The 12267-nt window shown below is 42.8% G+C and overlaps 2 protein-coding genes across 3 annotated transcripts in view; both read left to right on the top strand.

Annotated features, from left to right (window-relative positions):
* The window catches only part of kcng1 (potassium voltage-gated channel, subfamily G, member 1), a 33274-nt gene extending 25783 nt beyond the window's left edge, over nucleotides 1-7491 (top strand). For both annotated transcript variants that reach the window (XM_060936752.1, XM_060936753.1), the window contains exon 3: nucleotides 6201-7491. In XM_060936752.1, coding sequence (XP_060792735.1) covers nucleotides 6201-6965 — 765 coding nt within the window. In that variant the 3' untranslated portion in view covers nucleotides 6966-7491. The remainder of the gene's footprint in view (nucleotides 1-6200) is intronic.
* The window catches only part of src (v-src avian sarcoma (Schmidt-Ruppin A-2) viral oncogene homolog), a 409402-nt gene that overhangs the window by 268181 nt on the left and 128954 nt on the right, over nucleotides 1-12267 (top strand). The gene's annotated exons all lie outside the window — the stretch shown is intronic.

Here is a 12267-nt window from a genome sequence, read left to right as displayed (position 1 = left end):
CTTTTGCCGCTTTTCCACTACAAACGCGGCTGAGTCGGGCTGGGCCGTGCCGTGCTGAGTCGGGCTGAGCGGGGCTGTTGGAGTTGCATTTCGACTACAACCGCGCTGAACCGTGCTGGCTGGAAGTGGGTGGACACATTGGGTGGAGTTAGTGAAAGTGGGTGGACGTCAGGTGATGTCGTTAAGCAGCGCAAACAGTGACATCAGTGATCTTTTAAGCGGTAGTCTCACGACCTGAATAGTAAACAATAAACATGGAGGACATGGAGTCGTTAGTGTTGCTGGTCTTGGTGCTGTGGCTTGTTGTCACCGACAACGCGGACAGATACTGGCAAGAGCGTATAGATGAGGCGAGGCGCATAAGGCTTCAGAAATTCTCGTAATTCGTAATTCTTCTTCTTCCGGGTTTGCGGTGTTTACAGATCCCAGCGTGCTCGCGGGGCGTGTGTGGGCATGTGAGGACACTCCTCCTCACCAATCAGTGCACAGGGGAGTGTCTGCTCACGCCCCCAGCCTCACTCGGCACGGTTTGGCTCGCTTCAGCCCCACTCCAAAACGGTGCGAGTTTTAGGGGCTAAGCAGGGCTGAAGCGAGCTGAGTCGTGCTGGTTTTTGGTAGTCGAAACGCGAGCCATGTCGGGCTGAAGTGAGCTGAAGCGAGCTGAAGTGAGCTGAAAAAGGGTAGTGGAAAAGGGCCATTAGTCTCTGACCTGTTTGGAGGCTCCTTGGTTTTCATGTTCCTTGCTTAGTAGTGTTGCAGAGTCAGGGTCCTTCCAGAACAGGTTGATTTATACAGACATCATGTGACAGATCATGTGACACTCTGATTGCACACAGGTGGATCTTAATCAACTATTTATGTGACTTATGAAGTGAATTGGTTGGGCCAGCTCTTATTTAGGGGTTTCATACGAAAGGGGGTGAATACCTATGCACACTCCAGATTTCTGTTTTTTCATCTTAATTATTGTTTGTGTCACAATAAAACAACCAATTTCACCTTTAAAGTGGTAGGAATGTTGGGTAAATCAAATGGTGCTAACCCCCCAAAAATAAATTAATTCCAGCTTGTAATGCAACAAAACAGGACAGACACCAAGGGGGATGAATACTTTTGCAAGACACTGTATGTACAGTTTATATTTTCTACATGAATTCCATTAGATTCTGTTGAAGGTATTACTTTAACACAAATCTGTATAGTGAGTCTCTAATACGTGTGTGTGTGTGTGTGTGTGTGTGTGTGTGTGTGTGTGTGTGTGTGTGTGCAGAAAAAGAGTGAAATTCAGCTTAAAAGATTTTTTTACCACGTATTCCCTTAATCCTATCAGAGAGCATGTGTATTGATGTATAGTATTTCCATTACACCATCTGCATACGGTAAATATCCATATATTTCAGAACATGTCCAAAATTTTCAATACGTGCATAATTTTATGTTTGACCTCTTTGGCAGTAAAACTAGCAAACGCACCAAGTTTAATGCATCACTATAGTACTTCAGTACCACTTAGCCTTATTCTGCATTTGTGGGAGTTTGTTTCATAACCCTGAAGTCTTTCGTCAAAAGTGAAAATCAAAAGTAGTGCAGGACTGTAAAATGCTGTAATTTATTAAAGGACAGGGAGATTACAAAACATCTCAGTTTATAATTCTGAGCGAGACAGTCTGGGGTTTCTTCCTAGGAGACATGTAGAGTAATTCTTGCATTCCTAAGTTTTCTAATGCAGTAATGATCACATACACTGTGCGTATGTGTATACATCATTGTTATTGTTTTCAGGTGATATTGAAATGAATTAGAATGCTGTTTGAGTTGTATATGGGAGAGAAAATAACTGGTTAAGACAAATGAAGAAAATCTTGACATTAACACGTTTTTTTGGATTTCATTACAGGCATTTAACAGACACTAATATCCAAATCAGCATACAGCACGGGGCGGCACGGTGGTGGAGTGGTTAGCGCTGTCGCCTCACAGCAAGAAGGTCCGGGTTTGAGCCCCGTGGCCGGCGAGGGCCTTTCTGTGCGGAGTTTGCATGTTCTCCCCATGTCTGCGTGGGTTTCCTCCGGGTGCTCCGGTTTCCCCCACAGCCCAAAGACATGCAGGTTAGGTTAACTGGTGACTCTAAATTGACCATAGGTGTGAATGTGAGTGGTTGTCTATGTGTCAGCCCTGTGATGACCTGGCGACTTGTCCAGGGTGTACCCCGCCTTTCGCCCGTAGTCAGCTGGGATAGGCTCCAGCTTGCCTGCGACCCTGTAGAACAGGATAAAGCGGCTAGAGATAATGAGATGAGATGAGCATACAGCACACCCAGAGTAGCAATTTAGGCACCTTGCTCAAGAGCACTTCAGCCATTCCTGCTGGTCTAGGGAATCAAACCAGCAACCTTTTGCTTCTAAAGCTGCTTCTCTAACCATTCGACCATAGCTAATTACAAAGAAGAAGCACAACTTTATTCATCACACACTTGTGAAATTTCCTCTCTGCATTTAACCCATTTGAAGCAGTGAACACACACATGAGCAATGAGCACACACACATACCCAGAGCAGTGGGCAGCCATGCTAACAGCGCCTGGGGAGCAGTTGGGAGTTAGGTGCCTCACACCCATATTAACCTAACCGCATGTCTTTGAACTGTGGGGGAAACCGGAGCACCCGGAGGAAACCCACACAGACATGGGGAGAACATGCAAACTCCACACAGAAAGGCCCTCGCCGGCCACTGGGTTCAAACCCGGAACCTTCTTGCTGTGAGGCGACTGTGCTAACCACTACACCACCGTGCCGCCCACTCAGGTGCACACTTTTGCACTTGTTAGATAGATTCAGTCTGTTCAGAAGTCAGCCTGTTTTTAAATGGCAGAAGAGTAAGCACTATTATTAACCCCGCCGACAGTAGTCGGAGGGGTTATTATTTTCACCTGCGTCAGTCTGTGTGTGTGTGTATCTGTCTGTCTGTGTGTCTGCAAGATATCTCAAGAACCAATGGATCGATGTGGACCAAATTTTGTACATGTGTTGCCAATCATCCAGGAAGGAAACCATTAAATTTTGGAGGTCAAAGGTCAAAGGTCAAGGTCATGGCAGAACTTCGAAATTTTCGCCCAATGTATTTTAATAGGGAAAAGGCGGGGTTTGCACTCGTTAGAGTGTCCCTGTCTAGTTATTATTAATATCCATCCATGATCTGTAACCGCTTATCCTGTGCAGGGTCACGGGCCAGCTGGAGCCTATCCCAGCTGACTATGGGAAGAGGCGGGATACACCCGGGACAAGTTGCCAGGTCATTGCAGGGCTAACATATAGAGACACACAACCATTCACACTTACATTCACACCTACGGTCAATTTAGAGCCACCAATTAGCCTAACCATGCGGTCTTTGGACTGTGGGGGAAAACGGAGCACCCGGAGGAAACCCATGCAGACACAGGAAGAACATGCAAACTCTGCACAGAAAGTCCCCCGTTGGCTGCTGAGCTCAAATCCAGAACCTTCTTGCTGTGAGGTGACACCACTACACCACCATGCTGCCCATCATCATCATTATTATTATTATTATTATCCAACTTGAACAGTCTCCTAGTCAATACTTACAGCACCATTCTCCTTTTCTGTGATTTATTTTACAACCTAAACTCCCATCACATAGATTTTCCAACCAGGTCACTTTAAAATCACTCAGTGTACAACTATACACAAAACCGAAAGACTACACAAGTCCATTACGCTCATGTGAACATCTGATCTATGGCTATATAGACATCTGTTTTCTAGATGTGGGTTTTATTTAAATCCTCACACACCATGTGGACACACTGCATATACCGTATCTGGACAGTGGTCTAAAAATCAGATTATACTCACACAGTAGCATGTTATTTTACATTAATTGCATTTAGCAGATGCTCTTATCTAGAGCAATTACAATGTAATCAGTGTAGTCTGGGGAGCAGTTTGATGCCTTGCTCAAGAGCACTTCAGCTAGTCCTGTTCATCCAGGGAATTGAACCAGCCATCTTTTAGTCCTAAATTTGCTTTTCTAACCATTAGGCCATGGCTTCCGAGCTAGCTAACAGAATCTTATATGCTCAACAAATAAGTGTATAATATATAGCATTTTCCAGAATGACTTAATTATGGGGCGGCACGGTGGTGTAGTGGTTAGCGCTGTCGCCTCACAGCAAGAAGGTTCTGGGTTCGAGCCCCGTGGCTGGCGAGGGCCTTTCTGTGTGGAGTTTGCATGTTCTCTCCGTGTGGGTTTCCTCCGGGTGCTCCGGTTTCCCCCACAGTCCAAAGACATGCAGGTTAGGTTAACTGGTGACTCTAAATTGACCGTAGGTGTGAATGTGAGTGTGAATGGTTGTCTGTGTCTATGTGTCGGCCCTGTGATGACCTGGCGACTTGTCCAGGGTGTACCCCACCTTTCGCCCGTAGTCAGCTGGGATAGGCTCCAACTTGCCTGCGACCCTGTAGGACAGGATAAAGCGGCTAGAGATAATGAGATGAGACTTCATTATGGTTGAGTGAAGGAGCTCTGAAATGAAATCAAGTTAAAATGTATAATTGGCCACTGTTAATATGGAACTGAATTTGTGTAAGGTGCAAGAGTGGGAGAAAAATAGCACTGGTTAAGACTAATGAAGAAAACACTTTGAACAGGATGAAGAAGCTCAGAAGGGAAGGATTACTGCCATGTGGATGGTGCTGCTTCCCTCTGCTGTTGTATGTTCAGCCCTACAACTGGGAAAAGACGAGACCAAAAAAAATTACTCCTCATTTCTTACACAAACGTCACATGAATCATGGATATCACGTGATATATTTTTTTTGCCAACATTAATGTTTTACATATGATTTATTTCTTCATTCATTCTTCATTTTTATTTCTCACAGCAGCTGAAATATTTCCTTTTCACATGTGATGGCGGCGGCACGGTGGTGTAGTGGTTAGCGCTGTCGCCTCACAGCAAGAAGGTCCTGGGTTCGAGCCCCGGGGCCGGCGAGGGCCTTTCTGTGTGGAGTTTGCATGTTCTCCCCGTGTCCGCGTGGGTTTCCTCCGGGTGCTCCGGTTTCCCCCACAGTCCAAAGACATGCAGGTTAGGTTAACTGGTGACTCTAAATTGACCGTAGGTGTGAGTGTGAATGGTTGTCTGTGTCTATGTGTCAGCCCTGTGATGACCTGGCGACTTGTCCAGGGTGTACCCCGCCTTTCGCCCGTAGTCAGCTGGGATAGGCTCCAGCTTGCCTGCGACCCTGTAGAAGGATAAAGCGGCTAGAGATGATGAGATGAGATGAGACATGTGATGGCAAAACAATTTGAATTTTTGATTTGAACTCATAATAATAATAATTTAAGTATTCACATGATGTCACGTGTTTAATGAGTTCACATTTCATGACATAATAGTGAAATGCATTTTCACATGTTTTTCCACGGGATCACATAGACTCACATAATCACATGTGAAAACCTCTGACCACATGTGTAATGTGTGTGATTTTTCCCTGAAGTTTACATTTTTGATCACATTAGTATTGTTATATTTGTTACCTCTACCAACATTGTTGGAGGAGGTTATGTTTTCTCCTCTGTTTGTTTGTTTGCTTTTCCTAACTTAACTCAAAATGTAGTAATGGATTTCAATGAAATTTGGTGCAAAGGTGAGCCATGGGCCAAGGACCAACTGATCAGATTTTGATGCAAATCCGGATATGTATGTGGATCCAGGATTTTTTTTGTCTGTTCCCAATGTAACTCAAAAAGTAGTGAATGGATTTGGATGAAATTTGGTGGACAGCTTTAGTATTATCTGAGGTTCAAGTGAGTTGATTTTGATGTTGCTAATATGTGGCGGTATGCACACATATTTGGTGGAGGTATGCACTCTACTCTAATGAGTGCCCTTCTAATTTGTTGGCTTATTTGCTTGTTATTGATCTGATAGTTTGACTGACTGAAGTGAAATTGTGCTGGACTCCAGCTCTCTAAAACACGTCTTTCTGTCCTACAGTAACATCGCTGATCAAGATATAGTGTGTATAATTCAGATATTTTCTTCTAAGTATTTTCAAGTTATTGTGCATGAAGGTGCACGAGGCTATATATAAGGATAACCTTCAGTTGTGTGTAAAAATGCTTTTTTTATTTGTAAGCAATAAAATACTAATCGCTCTTGTTGTATGTTGTAGGGCAAATGCTCCCAGATGTGCTACAAGATTTTCATCGTGGAGACCGTGTGTGTGGCATGGTTCTCTCTTGAGTTCACACTGCGCTTCATTCAGGATCGCAGCAAGCTGGCCTTCCTCCGTCGTCCGCTCAACCTGATCGATGTGGTGGCCATTTTGCCCTACTACATCACCCTGGCTGTGGATGGCACCTCTACAGGCTCGGGCAGCAGCTATCTGGACAAAGTCGGGCTTGTTCTGCGTGTCCTGCGGGCTCTGCGCATCCTGTACGTGATGCGTTTGGCACGGCATTCACTCGGTCTTCAGACGCTGGGCCTTACTGCACGCCGCTGTACGCGTGAGTTTGGCCTGCTGCTGCTGTTCTTGTGCGTGGCCATCGCGCTCTTCTCCCCACTCCTGTACCTCATTGAGAATGAGGTGGCGGCCACGCAGGAGTTCAGCAGCATTCCGGCTACGTACTGGTGGGCGGTGATAACGATGACGACGGTGGGATATGGTGACATGGTGCCACGCAGCATACCTGGCCAGGTGGTGGCGCTCAGCAGCATCCTGAGCGGTATCCTACTGATGGCCTTCCCTGTGACATCCATCTTCCACACGTTCTCCCGTTCCTACGTGGAGCTGAAGCAGGAGCAGCAGCGCCTCCTGCAGCGGCGGACTCACTTCCTCCTGCGTGGTCGTGTACCTGGTCTCGGCAGTAACGCGTCACTAGAGAGTGACGTCCTGTTCCCCAGCGCCTCGTCCAATCCAAGAGACCTCGATGACTGAAAAAAAAAGACAGAAATGAAAACAAAACAACTCAGCGAATGGCGTGAATAAGGACAGAGAACGTGTCAGGTTTAGACACATTCAACAGTCTCAATCTGGTCATCGTTTTTGAATCTGAGCTTAACATGTGCTTCAGTTTTTCTGGAGTCAGCCTTTAATTGACACAGGGTGAATTCAGGTATAATACACAGAGACATCAGATCAATTATAAAATCTTTAAATGGTGGTTTCCTTCTTCTGTTCTTACTTTGTATACACTGAAAAAATGAAATATGTGGGAAGAGAAGATACATTTACAGCATTTGGCAGATGTCCCTATCCAGAGCGACTCACACTTATCTCATATTTACACAGTATCAGTCAAAAGTTTGTACACACCTTTAAGTTCTAATTCAATGGTTGATCTTTATTTTTATTAATTAAAAGACACTTCATGTCTTAAAGTAATGACGGATGTCATTTCTTTTTACTTAGTTGAGCGATTCTTGACATAATATGGATTACTACAGTTGTGGATGGAATAGAGCAATTTAATAGTGTATTTTTATGATTTACTATTTACTGTTTGATCTCAAACACATTAAGAAGCAAGAAACTCGTTCACTAATTACCTTTTGACGAGGCACAGCTGTTAATTGAAAAGCGTTCCAGGTGAAGCTGTTTAAGATAATGCCAACAGTGTGTAAAGCATCATCAACGTAAACAGTGGATACTTTGAAGAATCTAAAATATCAAACATTTTGTGTTTTTTAAACACTTTTTTGTTTACCACATAATTCCATATATGTCCCATATGTTATTTCATAATTTTGATGTCTTCAGTATTGTAGAAAATAGATTTAAAAAATACCTACAAAGGAGTGTACAAACTTTTAGCTGGCACTGTATGTCTAAGCAGTTGATAGTGTTGCTGAAAGGCCCAGCAGAGGCAGCTTGGTGGTGCTTGAACTCATGACCTTCTACATAGTAGTCAAATTTCTTAACCACTGAGCTTCCACTGCCCTATACATACTATGCATATTCTTTCATCCATTCATTATCTATATCACTTATCCTTTGCGGGTTGCATGTGAGCTGGAGCCAATCCCAGCTGTCTTCAGGTGAGAGGTGGGGTTCACCCTGGAAAGGTCACCAATCTATCACAGGGCTACACAGAGATGAACGACCATCGCACTCACGTTCACACCTATGGGCAGTTTAGAGTCGCCAGTTGACACTTGGACTGTAGGAGCAAACCAGAGCACCTGGAGGAAACCCATGCCAGCATGTGTAGAACATACAAACTCCATACAGGTCAATCGTGGCCCCGGTCCATTGTGAAGTTCCAATCAAGAACCTTCTTGCTGTGAGGAGACAGTAATAACCACTGCACAACCATGCCACCCCATGTTCATATAGTTTACATAAAAATATTAAATTTCTCATCAACAAGTGATTTTAACAAGTTTCTAATTATGAGATTGAGTTAGAGTGAGCGTAAATACTTCGCGCAGTATTAAAGTAAACATTCAAATCTCACAAGGCTGTTGGCACTGACGGAAATGATAACCAACAGTTGTGGTTGTATAGCACGGTAGTAATATAACTGTTGCAGATGGAGCTCAGTTTTATTCAGGGCCTTGAAACTACCTGATCAGATCATGTTGGTAGTCTGAAAACAAATTATGTTAATGTTACTCAGTTAAATCACTTCGAGCTGATGTTTGTATTTGAATTTCATTGAATGAATTTGAAAAACAATCAAAGATTTTCAAAACCCTATTAATATACACTCTATGGCCAAAAGTATATGGACACCTGCCTATAACACCTATATGAGGGTCTTCGTTAAACTGTTGCCACAATGTTGGAAACAAACAATTGTATACAATGTCTTTGTCTGCTGTAGCATTAAGATTTCCCTTCACTAGAACCAAGAGGCCCAAACACATTCCAGCATGACAACGCCCCTGTGCACAACGTGACATCTGGATCTCACTTACATGGTCTATTAAGGTTGGAAGGAGTGGAAGAACTCGAGAGTCCTTTGGGGTGAACTGCACCCCAGGCCTCCTTGTTTTGTTAAGAAAGCACATGAGTATGAGGGTCAGTTTTCCACAAAACTGTTGGCCATACAATGTATTGGATGTGTCCCAAATGACCAAACATGTCATTAAAGATGATTTTCAGTCGCTTTTCACAAAATGGTAAGCCATGCTTCTTTAGAATATTATATAAATATTGTTCCATTACATGTAGATACTGTAGTCAACACTTCGAGGATCGTGTTTTGGGGTATTTTCCTTTATTACTGGAAGAAAGCTTAAAGCCAGATGGCCTTTCGATTTCATAAAATCAGTGAAATTTAGTTCCCTCTGAAATTTGGTCATTGTGATACATGTTTATTTCTGTAATATCTCACAAAATATCTGGCCATTCTGTGGCTGGGAAGTTATTTAATTTGAGGGGATTCCCTAGCAAATAATGTGCATGAAATCACTCGCTTCGCACAGTCAAGCAGACAGAGGAAGTCCATGTGCGCATGCGTAGGTTTACCTGCTTCTTCTTTTTCTTCTTTTGGGTTTTACGGCAGCTGGCATCCACAGTGTTGCATTACTGCCATCTACAGGTTTACCTTGACCGTATACTGCGTATACTGACAGTTCTATCATTCTGTCGCTAAATGAACAGCTGATCACACCAAGGTGCTCGCTGACCACCGATATTTATTAGGTTGGTCCTGCGTTTCCTTTCCTTTGCAACATAACATCTTTTCCTCTTGCTTTCCGTTACTGTAGTCAGTCTTTCACGTTTCATTCACACTCACGTCCTCCATTTTTCTCTCCTGTTTCAAATTTGTATCCCACAATGCCTTGTGTGAACAGAGAAAGCCCACCATATGACGCATGACGTAGTATCTTCAATTGGGTCATGTTGAAGCAGGAAAAAATAGCAGAGAATTTAGGGCCACATGGAGATAAATTCATTAATTGTTCTATTTAAAAAATAATAATAAAATTGGAAGTCTGTGATTTGAATTCAGTAGTTTTTGGTCCACTAAACAAAAATAATTGGGTGTCAGGGAAAATTATTTTTATGACCTACACTTGAAAAATCTGAAAGGCAGGCTATCTTTAATCAAGGTGGAAATGTCCCAAAATAACTGAATTCACCCTATTACTGTATTAAAATGCACATTATACAAATAGACAGCACATTCTTCTCCTTTCTAACCTTCACAATTCTCATGATAGAAAAACACAGAGGAGAATCCCATGTTAATACTTAAGTGAACTACTTATTCCTTAAATGGTTAGAACCTGCAATCTAATACTGTATATTGTATGTATGTATTTATTCCTCATAATATTTCTGAATATTGCCAACTCCAAAGCACATGTTTAAATTGAAAGAAAGTCCCTGTCCTTCACTGAAGCACAATGCCCTTAAGCTACAGTTAATATATTAAACATGTAACGATCAAGTTTCCAAAATGAATTCAGAATTCACATTTTGTATAATGACTTAAAGAATGATTTCTGAAATACACATGGAAGCATCAAATGAATAAAATTCGTTTTGATTTGTGTTGGTGCAGATGTACACTTTATATACAACTTCTCAAGGATGCATGGTACACTGTAGCTCTGATTCTGCCTGTGGATTTTGTGCCTGTGGCTTCTTACTGCATGGTTGGAGTTGATGTGAGTGAACACCAGAGGGTAGCACTATATCTACTTTGCAGAAACACAGTAGTTATTTCAATAAAAGGCAGAACCAACAGAAATTATGATGTATACAGGGCCAGGAAATGCAGCAAGCACACATCAAGATAATTGACATCATCTGGCCTGCTGATCAGACACAGTGAAAAGGCACCGGGTGAGGTATGATACATCCTCTAATGAATGAAAGCTTATTTCCATTGGTATTACTCTCTTTTGTCCAATAATCTGAAAGGATTTTACCTTAGGCTACATATGGTGTGTTTTTTAGTCAAAGAAAACAAAGATTAATAAAGATATTGACTGAGTTATTGATTAAAAAGTCACTGACAAATTTAAATGACCATCCGAGCAGTATTATTGACCTTAAAGGTGACATATTATGCTCCTTTTCCACAAGTTGATACAGTTCCCTGAAGTCTTAATGAAATGTCTGTGACATGTTTTGGTCAAAATACCACAAGGGTAAAACACCACAGCTTGTTTTCACCCTGGCTAAACAGCTCTGTTCAAAACGGCCAATTTGAGTGTCTGTTCCTTGAATTGATAATGAGCCACAGCTCACCCCACCCCCCTCTTCCGCTAGCCAATCAGGCAGGCTTGTAGTACTCGAGTCCAGGACTCAGACTCGAGTCCAACTCATGCCCTAATTTTAAGGACTCGTGACTTGACTTGGACTTGAGCACTGATGACTCGGACTTGGACTCGGACTCGTGCATTAACTGAATTCAGACTCCTAAATTGGAGACGAGGACTCGGATTTTTTCTTTATTTTTTTGTAGCATGTCTGTGGCAGTGGGGGTGTGGCCAAGTGTCCATTTACAAATGGAGGGTGGGGCCAGGGAAGGTGAGTGGCAAAGTCAGTACACGTGTTGTCAGTTAATGTTGTATGTGTGTTTTGCAGTGACGATGAAGGATAGAAAAGGAAGGAGAGAATGAAGAGAGGGGATCTCTCCTGACCAGAGCAAGTGTGTGTGTGTGTGTGAGCACGCGTGTGCGCAAACGAATGAGATTAGTAAAGCTGAAAAGGAAGCACAAAGTAGAAAATTAAGTCTGTGTTAACATCATTTCCCGCCTGCCGTGCTTCAGTATTCCACCCACGTCAGGGACATACAACAATGCCATAATAATTTAGCATAAGATATTTATATCTACATTAATTTTTTTACTAATTTCGTGCAAGAGAACACACATTTACCTGTTCGTACGTCATGTTCAGGAACAAACTAACGTCAATGGCACTAAAATGCCTGGAGAGACGCCCCTAGGATTGTCCGCTTTGCTTATACAGACTTCTCGTGCAATGGGAAAAAATGCACTGCTATGTGTTCCATATGTAGAAGAACTATCGAGGAGATGACGAGGACCTAACCTCGAACTTCAATGATCATTTGGTAAGACTCCACCCAGAGAAGGAAGTGACACGCTATGTTCATTGGCCTGTTGATAGCGGGGTTTGCTTGCTGAGTGATGAACTAGCTCATGTTAACCCTCTTTCATGTTATTTGCCCTGCTGATAGTGGGCGGGGCTTGCTGAGCGATGAACAAGCTTTTTATCTGTAGCCTATTAACTAAAATGGTGCAGTTGAGTAGTAACT

The sequence above is a fragment of the Neoarius graeffei genome, chromosome 13 (genome assembly GCF_027579695.1).
Source record: "Neoarius graeffei isolate fNeoGra1 chromosome 13, fNeoGra1.pri, whole genome shotgun sequence".
Taxonomy (NCBI): domain Eukaryota; kingdom Metazoa; phylum Chordata; class Actinopteri; order Siluriformes; family Ariidae; genus Neoarius; species Neoarius graeffei.
This window is presented reverse-complemented; position numbering and strand designations above follow the sequence as displayed.